Source organism: Symsagittifera roscoffensis, chromosome 2 (assembly GCF_963678635.1).
Source record: "Symsagittifera roscoffensis chromosome 2, txSymRosc1.1, whole genome shotgun sequence".
Classification (NCBI taxonomy): Eukaryota; Metazoa; Xenacoelomorpha; order Acoela; family Convolutidae; genus Symsagittifera; species Symsagittifera roscoffensis.
In genome coordinates, this window is record NC_087063.1 from 59,551,970 (window position 1) to 59,576,055 (window position 24,086).

Genomic DNA, 24,086 nt, shown 5'->3' on the forward strand with positions numbered 1-24,086 from the left:
TATTTATCACGTCACCCAAGTAGAGAAGCAACGCCAATTAGTACGTATGATAACATGTTTAGGGTGGCAAAGATCAACTTAATTCGTACCGCTGTTGGTTTTAATGTTAGTAATACATCCAAAGGATACAAATATTCCAATCATAAATCGAAGGGAACGCATATCAAAGCGGAAAGTAAACAATCTATTAATAGATTGAAAGTTTCGTCACGCGATGAACCGGTAGAGGGCGGAAAGCCATGCGAGCGAAATTCGACCAATCAGATTCGAACACATGGCTTAAGCCGACGGCTACGCGAAATACGCAGTAAATTAGTTGATGCTATAACTCAATCGAAGAAAAGTTGTATACAATTATCAAATTCTAAATTTCAAAACTCAAATTCTCGAATCGAAATGGATAGGAATATGAAAAAATAGCAGAAATTTTTGAAACATTCCTAACATTCATGAAAAAATTAACGCAATGAACCGCTATTATTCGCAATTTGTTAACGACTTTTACGTCAAGGAAAACGTGTTGTGGATGGATGAAAAACTTGTAATACCAATGAACCTCCAAACTGCAATTAACAATAGAATTCATGGGATCGGTGGGAGCCCAAGGATCGTCATCAGGAGGCGGCGGAATCCAGATCAAATCTGAACCAGTCGTAATAATCGGTGGAGGAAATCGTAACAATCGCGCTACGGGCCGGGGCTCATACCAAGGGCTAGGATCAAATCGAGGTGGAAATGTTTCTCATAACAATCGATGCTACAACTGCGACCAACAAAATTTCTCAAGAGAACATTTGGACAGATGTCCCGCAAAAGGAGTTAAATGCAATTTTTGTCATAAAATTGGACATTTCGAACGTACCTGTAGGGGGAAGCGTGGAAATCAGCGAGGACGGGGAGCTGTAGGGATGATACGTGAAAATGTTGACGATACACACCTGGAAATTTTGGCGGATGAAGAAGCGTCGCAACATGCAAGTTCCATTGGATGGGTTGATAAGAATCCAGTGGTATATTCGTGGGACTCAAGCAGTTCAGACGGGGATTATATGGTAATGGCGATCAAACATAAGCAATTCACGTAATTAAAAGTCGCTGGGGCACAGTTGCCGATTAAAGTAAATCGGAATTCTACTCGTGTGTGGATTGAAAGCGGGTCTCCATCCACCATTGGGGAATTGCGCAAAACCTTGGGAGCCTCGTGAATAAAGCTGGATAACCTTTCGGAAGAGGACAATGCATTTCGGGATTATGAGTACAATCCATTGCAGATGATTGGAACGATGGCTGTAACGATACAATCCAATGGCTGGAAGATAAACGCAAGAATAAAAGTAATTGGAGGAAATTGCCCATCGATAATTGGACGAGATTTGATGCCTCTTCTAGGATTACAGTTGGTGCAGCAATCACCAGGGGATCAGATAATGTCCATTGGGGAAGTGAATCAGGACAAACTGGAACCAGAGGGGGAGTTGGATTCTTGGCAAACCTATTTCAGTGGTAGGGAAAATAAGAAATTACAAAGTGCAACCAGAATTTTTTGAAAACCTCACCCCAGTCCAACAGAAAGGACGTCGAGTTCCCATTTCATTACAAGAAAAAGTGGATACTGAAATCGATAAGCTATTGAAACAGGTTCATATCGGAAAACTGACAGAATGCTCGGATAAATATTTTGTGTCCCCAATAGTAATAACAGTAAAGAAAGATGGGTCCGTAAAACTTGCGCTCGAGTCAAGGGAATTAAATAAACAAGTGCATAAGAACAAATATTAAATGCCGAACATTGAAGAATTAATGGACACAGTGGGACAAACGATTAGCGAAAAAAAAATCAGGGGACATATATTTTACCACGATGGATCTGACATACGCATATGGCCAATTGCCGTTAAGCGCTGAGACAAGTGTACAATGTAATAATTTCTCTTTGGAGGTCGATCGACGGGTACGTACCGGTTTAAGACCGGGTTCTACGGTTTGACTACAATGCCAGCAGAATTCCAACGCGCAATGGATTGTATACTCGCAGAATATCCGCAGGCGCACGCGTTCATCGACGATATTTTGGTCGCAACCAATGGAACCGCGATTGACCATATAGCAACGGTAGAGAAAATTCTAAAAAATGGATCGCGAAAATATGTCCCTAAAACTAACGAAATGCAAGTTCGCCCAACGGGAATGCGAGTGGCTAGGTCACGAAATAACATCCACTGGAATAACTCCAATGGTAAGAAAAACAGAGCCAATAGAAGCGCTAACGCCGCCGCGAACTCTGTCGCAATTGAAATCATTCATGGGGTCAATACACAGCCTGCATGGATTGCCGATTATGACAGCGTTAGCTGAATCATACGCGCCGCTGCGACCTCTATTAAGTAAAAGTAATGAATACATCTGGACCCCCGAATGCAAGAATGCGTTCGAAAAATCTTAAGAAACAAGTGTCGAATATTGTCGAACTATGACATTTTGATATCCACAAGGACATTCGTATAGTGTGCGATGCAAGTCATAACGGGCTCGGTGCCGTATTGGAGCAGTTAGGACCGGAAGGGTGGCGCCCGATCTCATTTGCCTCGCGATATCTTAACGAAGCGGAAAACAAATATTCAACAAACGAACTGGAGATGTTGGCAGTTGTGTGGGGGGCTGAAAATTTTCGAAATTACATATTGGGCCGGGATTTTTTAATTGTCACTGATCACAAAGCGCTAATATATCTTTTGAATGGTAATAATAAGAAAAACAAGGCGATGTTTAGCCGCTTAACGCTCTGGTTAGATCGGCTTATTCCCTTTGATTTTCGAATTGAACATAAACCAGGGGCGAAAATCGGATTAGCGGACTATTTATCACGTCACCCAAGTAGAGAAGCAACGCCAATTAGTACGTATGTTAACATGTTTACGGTGGCAAAGATCAACTTAATTCGTACCGCTGTTGGTTTTAATGTTAGTAATACATCCAAAGGATACAAATATTCCAATCATAAATCCAAGGGAACGCATATCAAAGCGGAAAGTAAACAATCTATTAATAGATTGAAAGTTTCGTCACGCGATGAACCGATAGAGGGCGGAAAGCCATGCGAGCGAAATTCGACCAATCAGATTCGAACACATGGCTTAAGCCGACGGCTACGCGAAATACGCAGTAAATTAGTTGGTGCTATTACTCAATCGAAGAAAAGTTGTATACAATTATCAAATTCTAAATTTCAAAACTCAAATTCTCGAATCGAAATGGATAGGAATATGAAAAAATGGCAGAAATTTTTGAAACATTCCTAACTTTCATGAAAAAATTAACGCAATGAACCGCTATTATTCGCAATTTGTTAACGACTTTTACGTCAAGGAAAACGTGTTGTGGATGGATGAAAAACTTGTAATACCAATGAACCTCCAAACTGCAATTAACAATAGAATTCACGGGATCGGTGGGAGCCCAAGGATCGTCATCAGGAGGCGGCGGAATCCAGATCAAATCTGAACCAGTCGTAATAATCGGTGGAGGAAATCGTAACAATCGCGCTACGGGCCGGGGCTCATACCAAGAGCTAGGATCAAATCGAGGTGGAAATGTTTCTCATAACAATCGATGCTACAACTGCGACCAACAAAATTTCTCAAGAGAACATTTGGACAGATGTCCCGCAAAAGGAGTTACATGCAATTTTTGTCATAAAATTGGACATTTTGAACGTACCTGTAGTGGGAAGCGTGGAAATCAGCGAGGACGGGGAGCTGTAGGGATGATACGTGAGAATGTTGACGATACACACCTGGAAATTTCGGCGGATGAAAAAGCGTCGCAACATGCAAGTTCCATTGGATGGGTTGATAAGAATCCAGTGGTATATTCGTGGGACTCAAGCAGTTCAGACGGGGATTATATGGTAATGGCGATCAAACATAAGCGATTCACGTAATTAAAAGTCGCTGGGGCACAGTTGCCGATTAAAGTAAATGGGAATTCTACTCGTGTGTGGATTGAAAGCGGGTCTCCATCCACCATCGGGGAATTGCGCAAAACCTTGGGAGCCTCGTGAATAAAGCTGGATAACCTTTCGGAAGAGGACAATGCATTTCGGGATTATGGGAACAATCCATTGCAGATGATTGGAACGATGGCTGTAACGATACAATCCAATGGCTGGAAGATAAACGCAAGAATAAAAGTAATTGGAGGAAATCGCCCATCGATAATTGGACGAGATTTGATGCCTCTTCTAGGATTACAATTGGTGCAGCAATCACCAGGGGATCAGATAATGTCCATTGGGGAAGTGAATCAGGACAAACTGGAACCAGAGGGGGAGTTGGATTCTTGGCAAACCTATTTCAGTGGTAGGGAAAATAAGAAATTACAAAGTGCAAGCAGAATTTTTTGAAAACCTCACCCCAGTCCAACAGAAAGGACGTCGAGTTCCCATTTCATTACAAGAAAAAGTGGATACTGAAATCGATAAGCTATTGAAACAGGTTCATATCGGAAAACTGACAGAATGCTCGGATAAATATTTTGTGTCCACAATAGTAATAACAGTAAAGAAAGATGGGTCCGTAAAACTTGCGCTCGAGTCAAGGGAATTAAATAAACAAGTGCATAAGAACAAATATTAAATGTCGAACATTGAAGAATTAATGGACACAGTGGGACAAACGATTAGCGAAAAAAAATCAGGGGACATACATTTTACCACGATGGATCTGACATACGCATATGGCCAATTGCCGTTAAGCGCTGAGACAAGTGTACAATGTAATTTCTCTTCGGAGGTCGATCGACGGGTACGTACCGGTTTAAGACCGGGTTCTACGGTTTGACTACAATGCCAGCAGAATTCCAACGCGCAATGGATTGTATACTCGCGGAATATCCGCAGGCGCACGCGTTCATCGATGATATTTTGGTCGCAACCAATGGAACCGCGATTGACCATATAGCAACGGTAGAGAAAATTCTAAAAAATGGATCGCGAAAATATGTCCCTAAAACTAACGAAATGCAAGAAAAACAAGACGATGTTTAGCCGCTTAACGCGCTGGTTAGATCGGCTTATTCCCTTTGATTTTCGAATTGAACATAAACCAGGGGCGAAAATCGGATTAGCGGACTATTTATCACGTCACCCAAGTAGAGAAGCAACGCCAATTAGTACGTATGATAACATGTTTACGGTGGCAAAGATCAACTTAATTCGTACCGCTGTTGGTTTTAATGTTAGTAATACATCCAAAGGATACAAATATTCCAATCATAAATCCAAGGGAACGCATATCAAAGCGGAAAGTAAACAATCTATTAATAGATTGAAAGTTTCGTCACGCGATGAACCGGTAGAGGGCGGAAAGCCATGCGAGCGAAATTCGACCAATCAGATTCGAACACATGGCTTAAGCCGACGGCTACGCGAAATACGCAGTAAATTAGTTGATGCTATTACTCAATCGAAGAAAAGTTGTATACAATTATCAAATTCTAAATTTCAAAACTCAAATTCTCGAATCGAAATGGATAGGAATATGAAAAAATGGCAGACATTTTTGAAACATTCCTAACATTCATGAAAAAATTAAAGCAATGAACCGCTATTATTCGCAATTTGTTAACGACTTTTACGTCAAGGAAAACGTGTTGTGGATGGATGAAAAACTTGTAATACCAATGAACCTCCAAACTGCAATTAACAATAGAATTCATGCTTACCATCACGGAAAAACGAATATGTTTGACGTCGCAAAAGACATCTGGTACCCTTATATTTATCGATCATTAGCTTCAATGGCCGAAGATTGCCCCGAATGTACCGCCGGTAAGAACTTAAACTGATTTTAAGAAAAAAATCAGCTTGGAAAAATACCTGAACCGAAAGAACCCATTGAATCAGTCCAACTAGATTTTTGGGGCCCCATTAATTATTTAAATGAATCCCGGAAATATGTATTAGTGGCAGTCGATCGTTTTTCTCGTTGGCCATCGGCAATGGTCTGTGGAAATAATCGGTCTGATAAAAAACTGAAGTTTTTAAAAAGTTAAATAACAAATCATGGGGTGCCAAGGAAAATTCACGTGGATCAGGGAACGAGTTTTATGTCAAACGAGATGAAGGCATTCTGTAATGGGGAGGGCATTGAAATCATAAAGTCGCCAGCAAATGATCATCGGGCAACTGGGTGCGTGGAGCGCACCATCTTAAAAATTCCATCCTGACTTTCGTCCAAGAAAAACATCCCGAACCCTTGGAAAAAATGTTTGAAAGGGCCCTTGTTGCCCTTAGATTTTCGAAGAATGCAACACTCAAAGTCTCGCCCTTCGAGGCGCATCATGGTAGAGAAGCGAACACAATCTTACGGAATCTTACCAAAAAACCATCTCTTCAAAATCTGGATTGGTCACGGGTTATAAAAACGAAAAATGCTTGTTTGTGCCACATCCAGTTGACACAAACTTGGGTGTACGATCGGATCTAGCATATGACATCAACCATAGGAGCCACGCACTCCGGCTGACCGATGACCAATCAGCCAACCAAAACGACGAACCGTCGATCCTTAAACCCGCAAGCACCAGCAGACAACCAGGACCATCTGGATTGTTGTTCCAGCAAACTGGAAACCGAAACTTAAAAAGGTATAAACAAATTCATTCCAAAGTAAAATCAGAAAGTACCCATACTTTAACCTTAAATAATGGGGTTGTGCTTAGAAAATCGGGAGGGGCCACGAAGCCAAAGTCAAAGAAATCCAAAGCGATATCACATTTGGTATTACCACCGCCAACCCCGCGTGAGGTCAAGGAGCGAGCTACACAACGAATTGTTTCGGAAAAACAAAGGAAAAAACCGGGCGCCGATTTGAGACCAGTGGTTCTGAATCAGAAGACAGCGACGATTTGCCAATTCTTTCGGTTAAACGGGCAAAACAACCATCAGCTGAGACATCTAGAGCACAAGCAGGACCAACAGCAGCAATACCAGCGGACGTGGATATTGGAAGCGACCAAGGCACACTTCCGGCACTAGGAGGCGATTTGGACGAGAATCCAAGGGATCCCTCAACGTCAAATCCAGGGGACCAAGCACAATCAACGTCATTACCAGCACCAGGCAAAAAGAAAGGACCAACAACGAGGAAGGCCAGGCTCGTTTCATACAGCAGCCAAGGGGATAGCCAGGACGAAACAGCATCTACAACATCTCGGAGAAGCGGACGGAAGAGAACTGCGGTTACTAAGATGGGAGGGGTGATGATTGATTTCATCAACCAAAATGAAAAAGAGGGAAAGAAGTGACTCATAAGAAACTAGTAAAACTGAACCTCATAAACTTCCTAGCCCAGGGAGAGGGTTGGTCATTAGTGACTTGAAACTCAAACGCTATCACTACTGAGTGATCCTTTTGTTTAGTTGATAAAATTTGTTGTTACAAAAGTCGAAATTGTTCTCCAAACATGTAGTCAGTAATTCTTAGCAGTCATTTATAATCAACAGGTGCAGTCATCTTTTTCAATCAACTAAAGTTTCATTATTGAAGGGGAAGCGTTGTATAGTGTTATTTAGTTCATATTTGCAAGCGGTCAATCAACTGTCACTCTTGATACGAAAGTAATTTATTAGCTGGTGTTTGTCCTTGGAACAAGTCTGTCACCCTTGGATACTCTTTACAACCACTCTCTATGCTAACTTTGTAAGATTAAGCGTTTTCTCACTCTCGACAGGACTTTTAAACGTATTGTGATTAGCGAAAAAAAAGTTTCTCTTAAACCAAAATATCACCAAATCAAACTCCAATTGCGCTTTAATTTTTTCATTTCGTTTAGTTCTAGTGTAAGTTTTCAAAGCTTAGGGCGAACCAATATGATCAGTAAAGCGGGGAAAACATCCGTAATTCAGCCTCAAGTAGCCTTGACATTTGTATAAAAGGTGTCCCAGAGTCAACTTCTGGAAACCTTGATGAAAGACTACAAGCCGAAATCACAGCAGAGGAAAAATCCTAGATTTTCTAAAAAGCTGACACACTAATGGCTTATAGGAAAATGCGACCCCGAGAAAAAGGTCGCTCTTACGATTATCGTAAACAACTCGCTCGAGCAAAGAAACTTGCGATGAAGCCTGCATTTCGGTTAAAAACTTACAATCATGCTGTGTTCATCAGTCGAAATTTCGTGACATTCGATATGAAACTCGAAAATGATTGGCTGCACAAAAGATAACTTCTGGTAACTGAACAGCAAATAGATAAAAAATTAAAGAACTTGAAACCTAAAACTGGAAATAAAAGACGGATAACAGAGGGTGTTATTTTTTTGGAAACTTAATTAGGGCAACAGCAAATGAATCGGAATGACAGAAACAAATCACTTTTCTATTCTTCAATGTGAGAAGCATTCTAAACCTTGAAACAAAATCTTATTCAATTCTATATTAAAAACAAGTTACGATATTGTTTGTCTCGAGTTATGGCCAACTTCTGAAATCCCAAACAGTGCTCTTTTACTTTCAGTCTACACAAAATACAGAAAAATTGCATACTAAAAATTTAAAATGAACGCAAGTAGGATCCAATAACTACCTGCAAAAATCCGAAATCTTTTTAATAGCTTCAGTATCAACAACATACCTTGATCTGATCATAAGCCATTGCAGGAAAGATTATCCTAATTCCAGCCTTAAAGAAATATACTTTTTAGAAAGCAAATTGAACGCAGTAAATGATATCCTACTAAACTCGCCCTTAACAATCACTACTGAAGCAATGTTGAGTACCTAATGAATAAAAGACATTATTAATAAAATGTTCTCAATGTTTCTTGACATCTATCCTCACTTTCCCTTGGATCTCAAAGCAAGCTTCCTTCCGAATTGAGAAATAAGCAATAAAAGTGTGTCGATGGCCCGACCCAAACTGCGCTCAAAATAAAATGATAAGAAAAACAGTTAATTGCCCTAATCGACTCTGACTCTGATTTAATTGGTTTCGAGACCGACTTTTTTCAGTTTCGACGATTTAGTTATATACTGAAATAATTATCAACTCGAAAAATTCCAACGCTACCACCAATTTCAAAGCTTAACAAAAAAGTTACCGAATCAAACATGACAAAGCCACTGTTTTCATTGCTTTCTCGCAGTGTGGTCTCTAAAAACAATAAAATCAGATCATACCCAAAGGAAACTTAACAAAACATAAAAATAAAGCAATTTGATGCGGTAATTAAAAACTTACTACTGAACAAATTACAGGATCAGACAACATTGGGATCATAATCAAATTTTCATGCAAATCCCTACTAAAAGGTATTTCTAATATTTCAAACAATGATAAGTAAATAAAAACTTGGGTACCGAGATACTTGAAGAAACAAAGCAGTTTTTAGTAGTTATCATGCGATAAGCTTGGGTCTCATTTTGGCACTTAATCTAGCATGGATTGAAGTTTGCGAAAGCCGTGCACATTTGGCAAGGAAGGCCTTCTTCCAAATAAATTGGAATATATCCTCCATGTGCTCATGGGTCAGCAATATCCACCTATATACAGGTTATCTAGTCCCAATAATAACTTGCTGCTCACAAGCTTGGTCAGTAAGAAGAGTAAACATGTTAAAATTGACCGTGTACAAATAATTGTCTCTGAATGGATTTATAGTTCTGGTTTTTTTTTACAAAGAAAGACAAATTAACAGATTATTACCCTTAAGCCTTTACGTCGAAATGCACAGTTTCTTTTGTGTTTATGCCAGACCAAATTTGACATCCCTGAACGTTCAAACCCGAAATGATGAAAAAACTTGCAAACACTTAGTGGTGAACACAAACTCAACAACAACAGACTCATCTAAATGGTTAAAATTATTTGCATAAAACTAAACAAGACTGCTCGTATCAGGGCGAAGCCCTGATTGTTCCGACTGCCTTTTAAGGTGGAGCAGTAATAACTTTGAAAAATTAAATGTAAAGAAAAAACAAAATGAAATTTTTTTTCTAAAATTTGAAATTTTTTTTTCATCCCCCCACACGCCATATAAAGTACAAAAGGATAAATTTAGCTCCTTGCAACAAATCAATTATGGCAAATAAGCTTCTTTCAACCAATTTGGAACAATTTCTAAGACGGATTAACTGTCCGCTGACGCGTTAATAGCGCGAAGTATATCGCGCGCTATTTATCCCAAAATTACAATATTTAAACGCCCATAACTTTACAAAAAATGATCCCAGGTGAAATATCGTTTCAAATTGGAGCTCAGGACAACAATACCTTTCGAATGATATAAAAAATTCCGTCCAAAATGCCTAGTTAAAAAGTCGAAATTTGTCTGAAGAAAAAAACCAACCCGAGCACAAATATTCCGTTACTTTCTTATCAAAAGTCGGAACAATTATGACTTGATTGTCATTAAATCGATAGCCAACTTTACTGGGCTAAATTATTTATCTAGACAGAGTATACGTGGAAGAGTTCTTCATTGGAAAAACCGGAAACTCAAAAATTTTTGATATATAAAACGGCACTCACAAACCCATGGGGAGAATATCTCTTACTACATTTTCTTTATTAAAAAGAAGGCAAAATCCACTATCAAACAGAAAAATTGTAAAGGTCTTGAAAAATGCGTTCGACTTCTAATTTCGAAAATGGAAATTAATTGTCAGATTTCCCAGCGAAATAAAAGTTTTCCGTATTGATCCAATTCTCTCAAATTGGGTTTATTTTAACAAATAAGTGTCCAGCATAAATTGTTCTACAAATACAAAGAGCTTTAAGGGCATCTAAATTCATAAGTTGAAGTTTTGTTCATTAATACAATCATAAATTTTGGTGATTTTTTGCAGGTAAAAAGACCTAAGAGACACTTATTTGTTGGTTTATTGAGAAAGTTTTTCGGACGCATAAAATCAAAACCGCTGCCATCCATGATGGTTATCTATTTTCGTGGTTTCAGAAACAGGTTGTGCAAAGAATAGTTGTGTGAATTTTCTGTTTTCCCCCGCACAAACTGAATTTTTCGCGAGAACAAGTGTAATCTGGAACTCTACTAGCCTGATCTACAAACCTGTAAGAAATTGACATTGCCTTATTTTGGAACCTCAACATCTTTCGCAAAAGAGAGGTCCTGTCACTTGATCTAGTAGGGTTAGAGTCCCGCACGGATCTTGTTTATCTTGATTGTGTGGAATTAGTGTTTTTCTTGGGGCTAGAGTTTGTCCAAGTATTTTTGTCGGCCTACATTCCAGAGCATGGATTATTTCTTTCAAAGCATAATTTTCTTCTTATTTAAGCGTTTTAATTTTCCAGAGCATGGATTGTTTCTTTCAAAATATAATTTTTCTTCTGATTTAAGCCTTTTAAATGATAAGTTTACTAATGTGCAATCACTTTTAGATTAGTCAATTTAATATTCATGAACGTACTGAATTCTCTTACATAGGTATTTGAGATTTTTTCATTTTAAAAAATTATTCGCGCTCAAATTTGATTTTTTTTTGCGGAATGGTATTTGGTTTTTTAATCTCATTTCATTTCTGTTAATAACAGGAAGGCAAAGTAGAAGCCACGGAAAATGTTTCTAAACCTCTTTTAGCATCATCTGCAGCAAAAACGATTGCCACGGATTTTGTGTGTTTCAGGAGGAATGGGGGAAGTTTTTCGGTGTACAGAAAAAACTTAGATTCCGAGCTCAAAAGTATCTAACATAACTTTTTGCTTTCGAGTGAAGTGGCGTCTGTTCAAGTTTTATCCACTAACTTGCCGCTGAGTATTTTTGAAGCCTTATTTAAGGGCAACGATTATGTTTTTCTCAGATTGAACAATATTCCAGATAAGTGTGTGAAATTTTCTCAAATTACCACTTAGTGGCTACCGTCTTTTTTTGTCTGCTAGCTAACTATGCTATATTTGTAATATCGGAAGTTTTGCGAAGCTCCGCTTCGCTTGTGTAAAAATTGTCTGTTAAATGTCCCACAAAAGATAAGGCTATGATACCTAGATGGTAATTTTTGCTATATATTCGCCTGTAACTTGAACCTGTAATTACGCAAATGAAAATCTTTTTCTAATGGCCAAGGTCTTTTCTTTTTAAATCTTATATATTAAATGAAAGTCGGAATGCGCTATGGACGCAATGTTTAATTGAACACAATGTTTAAGAATTACTAGGAGATAATGTTTAAAAGGCTATCGAGCGTAACATTTAGGAATCATTCAGAGCAACCCTGAGTGGAAGATGATATCGATCCAACTTCAAGGCTAGACAGTACCTGCCTAATTTTTGTCCAAAATTTCATTTCATTTCTGTCTGGAACTGTCAAAAGTTCAGTCTGGAACTAATCACTTAGAAACAGCAACCTCCATGCTAAGAAAGAAATTTTTGCGAAACGATTCGGTCAATGAAAGAAATGGAAATATTTCAACGTTGTTTTATAGTTTCAAAAGCTTGCTTAGTAAAACTTTTTCGCGAACCGAGTCAGTCTGAAATAACTTGAACTAACTCAAAGTTTCATAGCTTTAAAAGCTTTCTTAGAAAACTGAAACTTTTCGCGAACCGATTCAGTCTATCAAATAATTTGAAATTTTTCAGAGTGTCATAACTTGACTAGCTCGCTTCAAAAATTTAAATAATTTGTGAACTGATTCAGTTTATGAAATAACTTCAAATATTTCGAATGTTCCAGAATTTTTTCAGACGAAATTTCATTTCTTTAGACACGATGAACTCGATCCATTTTCAAGACTACACAATACCTGTCTATTTTTTTTCCAAGTTTTTTTCTTCAGATTGATTTAATTTTGACACGAGTTCAATAAAATAGCCACCTCTTTTCTTAGAAAAACTAGCTTTTTGCAAACCGATCTGCGTTGTGAAATAACTTGAAATTATTCATATTTTCATCGCTTGAATAGCTTGCTTTGAAAACCGAGTTTTTTCGTCAGTCGATTTGCTCTGTGAATTAACCTGCCATTTTTCAAAGTTCCCCGCATGAATCGCTTGCTCAGAAGAACTTGAACTTTCGCAAAACGATCATTTTTTTTTTTAAATTTTTAAATATCTCAAAATTTCATTGCTTGGATAAGTTGATCAAAAGTCTTTTGCGAAGAGATTCGGTCTTTGAAATATTGTGAAAGTTTTCAAAGTATCCTACATTGAGTAGCTTGCTGAAAAAAAAAACTGTTTTTTTTGCGATTTGATTTGGTCAATGAAGTAACTTGAAACATTTCAAAGTTTCAGAGCTGGGAAAGCTTGCTTAGAAAAACTTCATTTTTTAGTAAAACAATTTGCTTTGTGAATTCATTTCTTTAGACAAGGTGATCTCGATCGATTTTCAAGGATGGACAATACCTGTCCAATGTTTTTATTTCAGATGGATTTAATTCTGAAATGAACTCTAAAAATAGCCTCCTCTTTTCTTAGAAAACTAGCTTTTTGCAAACCGATCTGCGTTATGAAATAACTTGAAATTTTTCATGTTTTCATCGCTTGAATAGCTTGCTTAGAAAATTGAATTTTTTCGCCATTCGATTTGCGCTGTGACTTAACCTGACATTTTCCAAAATTCCTTGCTTGAAGGAAGCTTGAACTTCTCGCAAAACGATTATTTCTCTGAAATATTTTGAATTATTTCAAATTTTCATAGCTTGCATAGGTTGCTTAAAAATGCTGCAAAGCGATTCGGTCTATGAAATATTTTGAAATGTTTCAAAGTATCCCAAATTAAGTAGCTTGCTGAAAAAAACTGGTCAATGAAGTTAATTTAAACATTTCAAAGTTTCAGAGCTGGAAAAGCTTGCTTAGAAAAACTTCAACTTTTAGTAAAACTATTTGCTTTGTCAAATTAATTAAAATGTTTCAAAGTATCATAGCCCAAATAGCTTGCTTTGAAATTTTTTTGTTTTTGCGAATTGATTTGGTCAATAAAGTAACTTGAAGTGTTTCAAAATTTGGAGCTTTAATAGTTTGCTTAAAAAAGCTGAAGTTTTCTTTGCAAAATGATTAGGTCTATGAAATAATTTGAAATGCTTCAAAGTTTCATAGCTTGCTTAGAAAACCTTTAGTTTTTTGTGAACCGAACCGAATGCGGTCATTGAATTAACTTGAAGCATTGAATTAACTTGAGGTGGTAAGTCTTGCTTAGAAAAACTTCATTTTTCGCGAAGCGATTCAGTTTAAAAAGTAACTTGAATAATTTCATAGCTTATATTGTTTGCTTAAGAAAAGTTTGATTTTTTTTGCGTTTGTTTAATGAGATAACTTGAAGTATTTCAAGTTTTTGTAGTTTGAACAGCATTCTTAGGAAAACTCTACCTTTCAACAAACCAATTCGGTGTAATGTATAACTCGACATCTTTCAAGTTTTTGTAGCTTGAATTTTTTTGCGAGCCGATGCGGTTTTTGAGTAACTTCTAAAGTTTTGTAGCTTGAATAGCTTTCTTAAGAAAAACTTAACTTTTTTGCGAATTGATTCGATCTATGAATTAACTTGAATTTTTTTTGTCTTTTCATCTCTTGAATAGCTTGCTTAGAGAAAATCAACTTTTCGCGAACTGATTCGCTCTGTGAAATAACGTTTTAAAGCTTAAATTGCTTCCCCAGAAAAACTTAATTTTTAACTGCAAATTTGATCTATCAAAGAACTTGAAATATTCCAAACTTTCATATCTGGGATAAGAGAAACTTTCCCGAACTGATTTGCTCTATGAAATCATTTGGAATAGTTCAACATTCCATCAATAAAATGGCTCCGATGTCAAATTTCGAACATTTTGCCATCCGATTAGTTCGAATAGCTTGCTTAGAAACACATTTCCTGTAAACCTTTTTGGTCCAAAAATAACTTGAAAGTTATTTAACTTAGAATAACCAAAAATTTATTTCATCCGATTCCATTCATAATTTAACTTGAAATATTTAAAAATTTCTTAACTAAACGCTTGCTTAGAGAAACCTACCTTCTTGTCATCCGATTGGTTCTATGAAATAACTCAAAATATTTCAAAGTATCATAGCTTTAAGGGCTTCAATCGAAAAACCTCGAGTTTTCGCAAAACGATTGGAACTGAGAAGGACAGATTACTTAGCTGAAAGATTCTGAGCTGGAATAGCTCGCTTAGAAAGACTTGAATGGTTCACCATGCGATTCGCTCGATAAAATAGCTTGAAATATTTCAAATTTTTCATCGAAGGAACAGCTTTCTCAGAAAACTTTTCTAACTTTTAAGTTGATTGCTTTAATAGCTCGATGAGAACAACAAATATTTTTTGCGAGCTTATTAGTCATTGCAGACAGGCTTGCTAGTTAAATATTAAATGAAAATCTGATTGCGCTATGGACACAATGTTTATCTGAGCGCAACATTTTAACTTGGTCGAGCTCAATGCTTAAGAAAATTCTCTAGGCTCAGTGTTTAAGAGAATGCAAGAATGTTCTAGATATCGAAGTTTCATTGCTCACATATATCGCTTGAGCACTTTCAACTGTTTTGCGAAACAATCTAAGCTCGAAAAGAATTTTGAATTTTTATTGCTTCAATAGCTCGCTCGAACAACTTAAAAACGGTTTTGCCAAGCAATTCAACTTTGAAATATTTCAAAAGTTCCATTGGTTCAATAGCTTGCTTAGAAAAACTTTTTTTTCTCGCAAATTGATTCGATCTATGAAACAAGTGGACGTTTTTTAAAGTTTTATTGCTTGAACATTTCATTTAGAAAAAACTTTTCGCCAACCGATTCTCTACATGAAATAACTTCAGAGTTTTCTGCAATAACTAACTTTTTGCGACGCAATCCAAGCTATGAAAACAACTTCAAATTGTTCCAAGTTATCATTGCTTAAATAGTTTGCTCAGAAAAATGCTACTTTTTGCGAGCAGATTTGGTCTATGAAATAACTGAAGTTTTTCTAAGTTTCCTCGCTTGATTAGTCTGGTAGAAAGCTTGATTTTTTTTCGTGCTTGTTCTGTATATAAATTAAATTGAAATGTTTGGAAGCTTTGATAGCTTGCTTATAAATCTTTCTGCAAACTAATTCGTTCTATCAAATAACTTGAAGTATTCAAAGTTTCATCGCTTCAATAGTTTTCTTGAATAACTTAACCTTTTTGCTAAGCAAACAATGCTACGCAACAATTTCAAAATAATTCAGTTTTTCCTGGCTTTATTAGATTCTTTTGATAATATTCTCTTTATCGCGAGCCCATTCGCTCTAAGAAATAACTTGACATTTTTTTGTTTCATCGCTTGAACACCTTTTTTTGGAAACCGCTTCGCTCAATAAAATAACTTAAAATGCTTCAAAATTTCCTCCTATGAGTTGTTTGCTTAGCAAAACGTGGATTTTTTTGTGAGCCGATCTGCTCATAAAATGAGTAAATTATCTCAAAAGTTCTTGGCTTCAATAGCTTGCTTTCAAAAAAAAATTTGCAAACCGATTCGCTCTATGAGCCTTAAGGTACAACTTGAAAATTTTCGAGGTTCCGAGCTCGATTAGCCTACTTTAAAAGTTTAAATTTTTCGCGAACCGATTCGTTCTTTAAAACAGCTTGAACTGTTTCAAAATTTCATCGCTTCAATGAAATTTCAAGTTTATTGCGAATTGATTTGCTTCCGGAAGTTACTTGAAAATTGTGAAAGTATGATCGCTCTAACACCACCTTGCTTCGAGCAATCTAAACGTTGCGCATACTGATTCGCTCTATGAGTTCACATGGATTATTGCAAAGTTTCATGACTTGAATAGCTTAACTTTGGAAAATTGCTAACAAAACTGAACTTTTTCGCGAACCGATTTGCTCTATGGAAGAATTAGAGTTTTTGTTGCTTCAAAGTTTTTTTTGCTTCAATAGAGTGCTTAGCAAAAAAACTCTAGTTTTTGCGAACTGCTTTGCTGTCTGTAAAAGATTGACATATTTCGAAGCTTCCGCAACTGAGTAGCTTGCTCAAAAACACTTGATTTTTTAAAAACCGAATCACGCAATGAAACAACTCTAAAAACTTTCTAGATAATCCCTGTAATTGCTCGCGGAAAAAGTTGTCAATGGTTGCAAATAGATTCCAGGGAATGTCTTTTTTTAAGTCGTATCGTTCGAATGTATTTCCATGTTCCATTGGTTGCAGATTCTTTAATTATTTCAAGAGTTTTATCGCTTGAATAGCTTGCTCAGAAAAATTAACTATTTGCGAATCGATTCCAGGTATTCAAAACTTAATCACGTGAATGGATTTCTTAGAAAGAAGAATTGGTTCAAGCTGGAAAACTTTGAAGTAGTTTTAAGTTATATAGCTTGAGTTAATAGCTTTTTTGAGAACCGATTGATTGATGGAGACGGGCTTTTTTCTGGTTATGTGGATGTTGCAAACATCTGAGTTTATCCGAGGAGACGGGCGTGTTATCTGGATATGTGGATGCTGCGAACATCTGAGTTTGTGCAAGAACATTTTTTTCCGTTATAAAGGCAAACAGTGTCAATTTACAGAAGCCGCTTAAAATGCCGTGGGACCGCTAGTAGACGCTTAAAATTCAAAAGTATTCGGATTAAATTCACTAAAATCGCTTATTTGCTCAAATAATTGGTATTTTAATGAAGTCACAGACAATCCAACAGTTTTCCTTTTTTTTCGTTTAGGTGACTATGATTTTGCTTAACGGTGGAGCGGATGTTTCTATCAAGGATAGCTGTGGTAGAACTCCTCTGGACTTCGCCTCCATTTCGCCAAAAGTATGGTACTTGTTTGAAGAACAAGGTCACCTCAAGACGCCCAAGCAGAAACTGATCGACCTTCACGTTTTGAAAGAGGTAAGGTTGATCTCTCCGTTAACGCTTTCCAACTAGCTGTTGGCTATCTTTTCTATTAAAAGAAAACAACTTTTCATTCGCTTTTCTAGTTTGCATCGGACGACATAAAACTGACGGTTTGTTAAACATTATGCATGCTTGATCCTTGCATGTTGTATGTTTTGCTATTCCCGATAAGCTTAGGTGGTACAGATTTTAACGAATGTTAGTTCATTGGACTTTTGTATAGCTTTAGAGGAGGCAGTACAGCAGTCCCACAAGTGGGTTAGTGGTCAAGTGGGTTAGGAGCAGTCGTGGTCAAGTGGGTTAGGCACATCTCTCTTAACACGAGGGTCATGCGTTCGAATCCCGCTTCGGTCACGGCTGGAGGGGTCCCAGTGTCATCCGCCTCCTCAAGGTGGGACCGGCTGCGGCAAAATGGATGACATCTCCCCCTCCCCCACGGTTGGTCCTGCACTGAGCAGGCCGGGGGCTAATAAAAAAAAAAAAGCAGTCCCACAAAAAATCTTCATTATTGCCGAAAATCATGAAATTTTGGCACTGGTGAACACTTTTTACGTTTCGGAATAGTTAAACTACCCTCTTTTGAGAGGTACGAAATAATCTGGTCTCATAATAACCATTTCACTGATGCGAGTGTTTATCAATCATTCTCTCTTCTACTTGCGATTAATAGTTGTTATCAAATCGAGTACTCGAATTTGTCCTGGAAGCAACTTGGTAGACAAAATCATTTCTGGTGCAAATCGGGTTTCATTTGCGCTACAGCTACTGTGCGCAGGTCTTAACTGATGCAGCTTGTTCAATTGTGTGGTACACGTAGAATTAGTAAATTGGTGAAATACTACAAAAACAACAACTGTATTTGTGAGTCAATGAACGAAATGATGATTTTCTTTTCGTATTTGTTTCTGGAAAAGCCTTCAAGAGAAGCTGTTTTTTTCCTTTTAGTTCGAATTTTGAGAATTTTTCAAAAAAAAAATTGGCATTATTTTTCTGTTTACTTGAGTTCATTGACTCTTTTCCAACTCTGTTGGCTATGTTTTTTTATAATCAAGTTGCAATTTATTTGTTCAAAATTGTTCGTGTTGTTATTTATGCAGCTTGTTCTGAACTTAAAGTGTTTTTGTTGTTTTGAATTTCTGTGCTATTTTCTAATTGGTGAGTGTAATTATCATGAGCTGCATCCGCTCAAGTGAAGCTCACTCATTACTGCTTTTATTTGAGGTATAGCAAGAAATCTCAATCAGGAGCGCCGTGTATCGAGTCACGTACTGTTGGATATTGTTTTTGCAAAGCCAATTTCTTGCCCTGTAGAACCCATCTCCTCCTCATCGTGGTGCAGGGGTGTACCTGCACTGCTGCCAGCAGTGTGGGGCTAACGGAGCTCTGGCATCCCAGGGAGTGGCGAACCCTCGGATGTATTCAGCCATGTACCCATATGAAAACTCGATCAAACAATTCACTGTCAGCTACGGTTCCCGCGGTACCTGGGGCCCCCAACTCAGCCGCATTGGGGAGCAAAGCCAAGTCGGTCAATCATTCCAAATCTCAAATCAATCTAGCTACTTGGAACACACGCACACTCCTTCCACCGGAAAGCCTCGCACTAATGGCTTCAACGCTAAAATCACTGAATATTCAAGTGGCCTGCATCCAAGAAACCCGATTACAAGGATCCCCCTCCATCAACATCAACGATGTTGCAGACACTCCCTCCTATAAATTTTATTGCTCCGGAAACGATGACAAGCAGGGGCTCCATGGTGTTGGTATAGCCGTTGAAACAAAACTAGCCAACCACATTATGGAGTGGAGACCAATGGGACCACGCCTATGCTACATCCGCATCCATGCCAAACCAGCCCCCCTCTCAATTATCTGTAGTTATGCCCCAACTGAAGACAAAGCAAACGAAATCAAAGATGAGTTCTATGATGACCTCTCCAAGCTGACGGGCTTGGTCCCAAAAAAGGATCTGATGATCGTTGCAGGCGACTTCAACGCAAAAATTGGAAGTAGATGCAACTCCGAAGCAGCCAACATTGGAAAATTCACCGTTGGCGATCGCAACAGCAATGGTGATCGACTCATCAGCTACGCAATGAACAACAACCTCGTCTTATCGAACACCACGTTTCAAAAATCGGTGCACAAACTCCCAACATGGATATCCAACGATGGAAGAACGCAAAACCAGATTGACTTCATCCTGATATCCAGACGATGGAGATCTGGTATAGATGATGTCCGCACGGTGGGCCAAAAAAACTGCCTAATTCAGTCTGACCACAAGATGCTCAAAGCCAAGCTGAAGGTCAAATTGAAGGTATACACAAAAGCCCCCAAATCTTTCCGACATGATGTCAACACACTTAGAAACCCAAAAGTCTCCGACGCCTTTCGCAAGGATCTAAACCGCACATTGGGTAGCCTGCAAAACGAAAGCGACGTCAATGGCTACTGGACGGGCATCAAAGACGCGCTGACAAAATCAACGGAAAAGAACATTCCCAAAAAGAAGTCAATCCGGAACCCTTGGATCTCGCCAACGACCCTACAACTGGTGGAAAAACGAACCAGGGCCAGGACAGCAAAATCCAAAAAAAAACATTTCCAGGGACATCAAACGGTCGGTCAGGGTAGATAAAAAGAACTTCTACGAGACCATCGCTGATGATCTCATTGCGGCAGATGTAAACGGAAACTCGAGAAGAATACACAATGCTGTAAGGAAACTAACCGGAACAAAAGCCCCAAACATCGATACAGTGAAAGACAAGAATGGAAAACTTATCACTGATACAAATGACAAAATTAAACAATGGGCCAACCATTTCGAACAACTACTAAACCGGCCAACAAAAAATCTAGCGACCCCTCAAATTCGCAGCCAAGCCCTCTCACAAATCAACACTGATACACCCAGTTTGGACGAAATCTCGCTCGCAATAAGAAAATTGAAGACAAACAAAGCAGCAGGAAATGATAATATCCCCCCGGAACTTTTTATTCATGGCCAACATGAACTTCTTCCCCACTTGCAACGCCTTCTCTCACTTATTTGGAAAGAGGAGAAGATTCCAAATGACTGGAAGACAGCAGTCATAGTCCCCATCCACAAAAAAGACGACAAAGCCAAATGCTCAAACTATCGTGGCATCTCACTCTTGAATATCGCTTTCAAGATCTTAGAGGCGATCCTTAAAAACAGGCTCGAACCAGCCTATGATACAGTTGCTAGAGACAACCAGGCTGGCTTCAAAAAGAAGCGCGGATGTCGCGATCAAATATTTGCAATCAGACAAATAGTAGAACAAAGACACGAATACAATAGACAGACTGTTCTCGTATTTATTGACGTTAAAGCTGCGTTTGACAGCGTCAACCGCGAGACAATCTGGTGCATCCTCGAGAGTCACGGCCTCCCATCCAAAATCCTCCAAATCCTAAGAGCCATGTACACAGAAACGTTTAGTACAGTCAGGGTTTACAACTCACTATCTAACCCATTTGCCATTGTCTCAGGGGTCAGACAAGGTTCGATACTTGCACCATTCTTGTTCAACCTTGTAATCGACTGGGCATTGCTCGAAGCAACGGAAAACCAACCCCTTGGCATCGCCCTTGACGATATGGTAATTACAGATCTAGACTTCGCTGATGATATCTGTTTACCTGAAGACAATATCAAAGACGCACAGACACTTCTTGATCTAGTCACTTGCGCCGCTGCAAAAGGCGGTCTTGAAATAAACACATCCAAAACGAAATTCTGCTCTGCTTATCCTGGAGACCAAATGACCTGCAATGACGCCCCCATCGATAGGGTGAATACTTTCACTTATCTAGGCAGCAACCTGCAACTCGATGGTGACGTGTCACACGAAATCCAGATCCGCCTCGGAAAAGCAACAGGACGCTTCAAACAATTAGACAAGCTCTGGAAACAAAGATCAGTCCCGACCAGAATCAAATCGAAAGTATACAAAGCATGTGTCGAAAGCGTGCTCCTGTACGGATGTGAATCCTGGCCAGTCAAGGCATCCGATACTCAACGCCTCGACTCCTTCAACTGCAGATGCCTGAGAAACCTTGGTGCTCCGACAGACACCATGAGTTCCACCGTACAACAAAGACGCCTCAAATGGCTAGGGCACACCCTACGCATGGAACCCAACATGATACCCAACGCATGCCTGGAATTTGAGAAAGCCGACAACTGGAAGAGACCCCCCGGTGGAGTAAAGAACTCGTGGAGACGGTTAGTGAAGAAGGAACTCCGCCCATTCTTGAAACCCCAAAAAATGACCCACAAGAACTGGGAGGCAAGCTGGTTCGATTTGGCCAGAGATACTGCACTGAACAGGCCGCAGTGGAAAGCAATTGTGAGAGATATACATATGGCGGGCAATGGGCAGTAATGCTCGAAAACGCCCTACGAAGACTTGCAGAGCTGTTTTTTTGCTTGTATTTGCGAATTGAAGTTTAACTTTTGTGTAGATATAATTTGGTATACATGTTTTGAATGCTTCATGGGTTCTGTCTACATAACTGTCGATTTCGTTACACTCGTAGTTGTCGACCTGTTTTTTTTTCCATTTTTTGTAAGCGTTGCAGTCAGCAACTTTTCCTCGTCATCTGTACGAACTCCCATTTCAGTTTTTTTTTCGTTTCTTTTTTCTTTTTATTCGACTTGAAAGATTTCGACACTTATTATATCTCCCAAAAAATGAAATCTACTTCTAGTTTTAAAAATGGATTTTGTTTTTCCGATTTGCCAGCAGAAAAAAAAATTACCCGATGATCCAGTTTTTTTTTTTCAAATTGAATTTGTTTTGTCAAAAAAGTCAATAATAAATTTTTCTAGAAATTCAAAGAGTTTTAAGGCCATCTCTTTTTTCTTTGAAGTTCTGAGGTTGAGATTTTTCAAACAAAAAACAAATTAGTATGTTTGTTCTGTTTACTTGCATTTGTTGACTCTGTTTTCGAACTGTCTGTTGGCTATATTTTAACATTCAATTGCCTTGCTTCGCATGTTGTCATTAAAATCAGTTTTATTTAAGAAAAAATTAAGAAGGTATGAAAATTTTGGTAGATATTTTTTTGGCTTTTTCAATTTCGCCTCTTGTTAGTTTTTTTTCTAATTTTTTGATTGGATGAGAGTTTGCACGTCTTCAAATAATTATTTTGACCTAACAAGTTGTATCGAGAAGAAACTGTTTCTATCTGATTTCTTTTCTGCTTCTACGCGTTTTTTATTTGAAAAAGCATCAAAGCTCAAAAAGTATATTTAAATGCATGAAGTTTGTGGTTGGTCTTGTTAGTTACCCACTTGCTGGTTATTATGCAAAATCTAATATTTCGCTCATGTTTCAGCCTCACTCTTCGGAAAAGATCGAACTAAGCAACCGCTCAGTGAGAAGTGTAAGTTGTTTTGTGTTTATGAATTAGAAATGGTTTGTGGGAAACAAATAGTAGGTTGGCGTATTCATTGTTTCAGGCGCAAATTGATAAAACAGAGCGTTCATATAAGCCCAGTTGGGGAAATGACTGTAAGTAGATATGTCTGGATTGAAAGTAAAAGTATTTTCTGACGTTTGTTACGCTTCATCAAAATTGTTAAACTTGGGGTTTGTTTTTAGCCAGTCGTATGAAAGCCGTCTTTGGAGGAGCTGAATGATAACGACGAAAATAGAGAAACATGAATATTTCACATTTTCTCTGTTCGGATGTGCAATCAAGTTAAGACTTAAAGCATCTGTTGTTATTAATGTGTATATGAATATTGTACAAGATGTAAATAAAAAATTTTATGGATGTAATTTAGAATGAAATTCTGTAGTTTTGCTTTTTAAGAGTCGATGAGCCTACCTCAAGGTCAATTTTGATTTTTAGCGCTTTGACTTACAATTTCTTTTATATTTAGTTTATTTCCTTTGTTGAAAGTAAGACAAACTCCACTATCAAACTGTGAAGTGTAAAAGGTCAAGAAAAACTTGATCGACTGATAGTTTAGGAAGTGGAATTTAATTTTCAGATTTTCTAGCGAGATAAAAACTTAACTTATTGATCCATTTTGCAAGCGTTATCAATCAAATCGGAATATAGCATTTTTTTCGGGTAAACAACCTTAACAGAATCATTTGGTATCATGCTGCATAATAAATTCTGGCAACCTTAGTGTGGAGTAATACGCGATGCGCCTGGAACGGCAAAGGTCCTGGAATCGAATCTTTTATTTTCAAACGCGAAATATTCAGTTTCAAATAAAAAGTCGGCTAAT

The 24,086-nt window shown here is 38.1% G+C and overlaps 1 protein-coding gene across 3 annotated transcripts in view; it reads left to right on the forward strand.

Annotated features, from left to right (window-relative positions):
• Nucleotides 1-23,617, forward strand: part of LOC134840088 (ankyrin repeat domain-containing protein 50-like) — a 142,243-nt gene extending 118,626 nt beyond the window's left edge. For 2 of the 3 annotated variants that reach the window (XM_063855777.1, XM_063855778.1), the window contains exons 6-10: nucleotides 17,630-17,800; nucleotides 17,890-17,916; nucleotides 23,180-23,227; nucleotides 23,304-23,355; nucleotides 23,446-23,617. In XM_063855777.1, coding sequence (XP_063711847.1) covers nucleotides 17,630-17,800; nucleotides 17,890-17,916; nucleotides 23,180-23,227; nucleotides 23,304-23,355; nucleotides 23,446-23,483 — 336 coding nt within the window. In that variant the 3' untranslated portion in view covers nucleotides 23,484-23,617. The remainder of the gene's footprint in view (nucleotides 1-17,629; nucleotides 17,801-17,889; nucleotides 17,917-23,179; nucleotides 23,228-23,303; nucleotides 23,356-23,445) is intronic. The other variant, XM_063855780.1, reaches the window with a different exon arrangement.
• The last annotated feature ends 469 nt before the right edge of the window (nucleotides 23,618-24,086 follow it).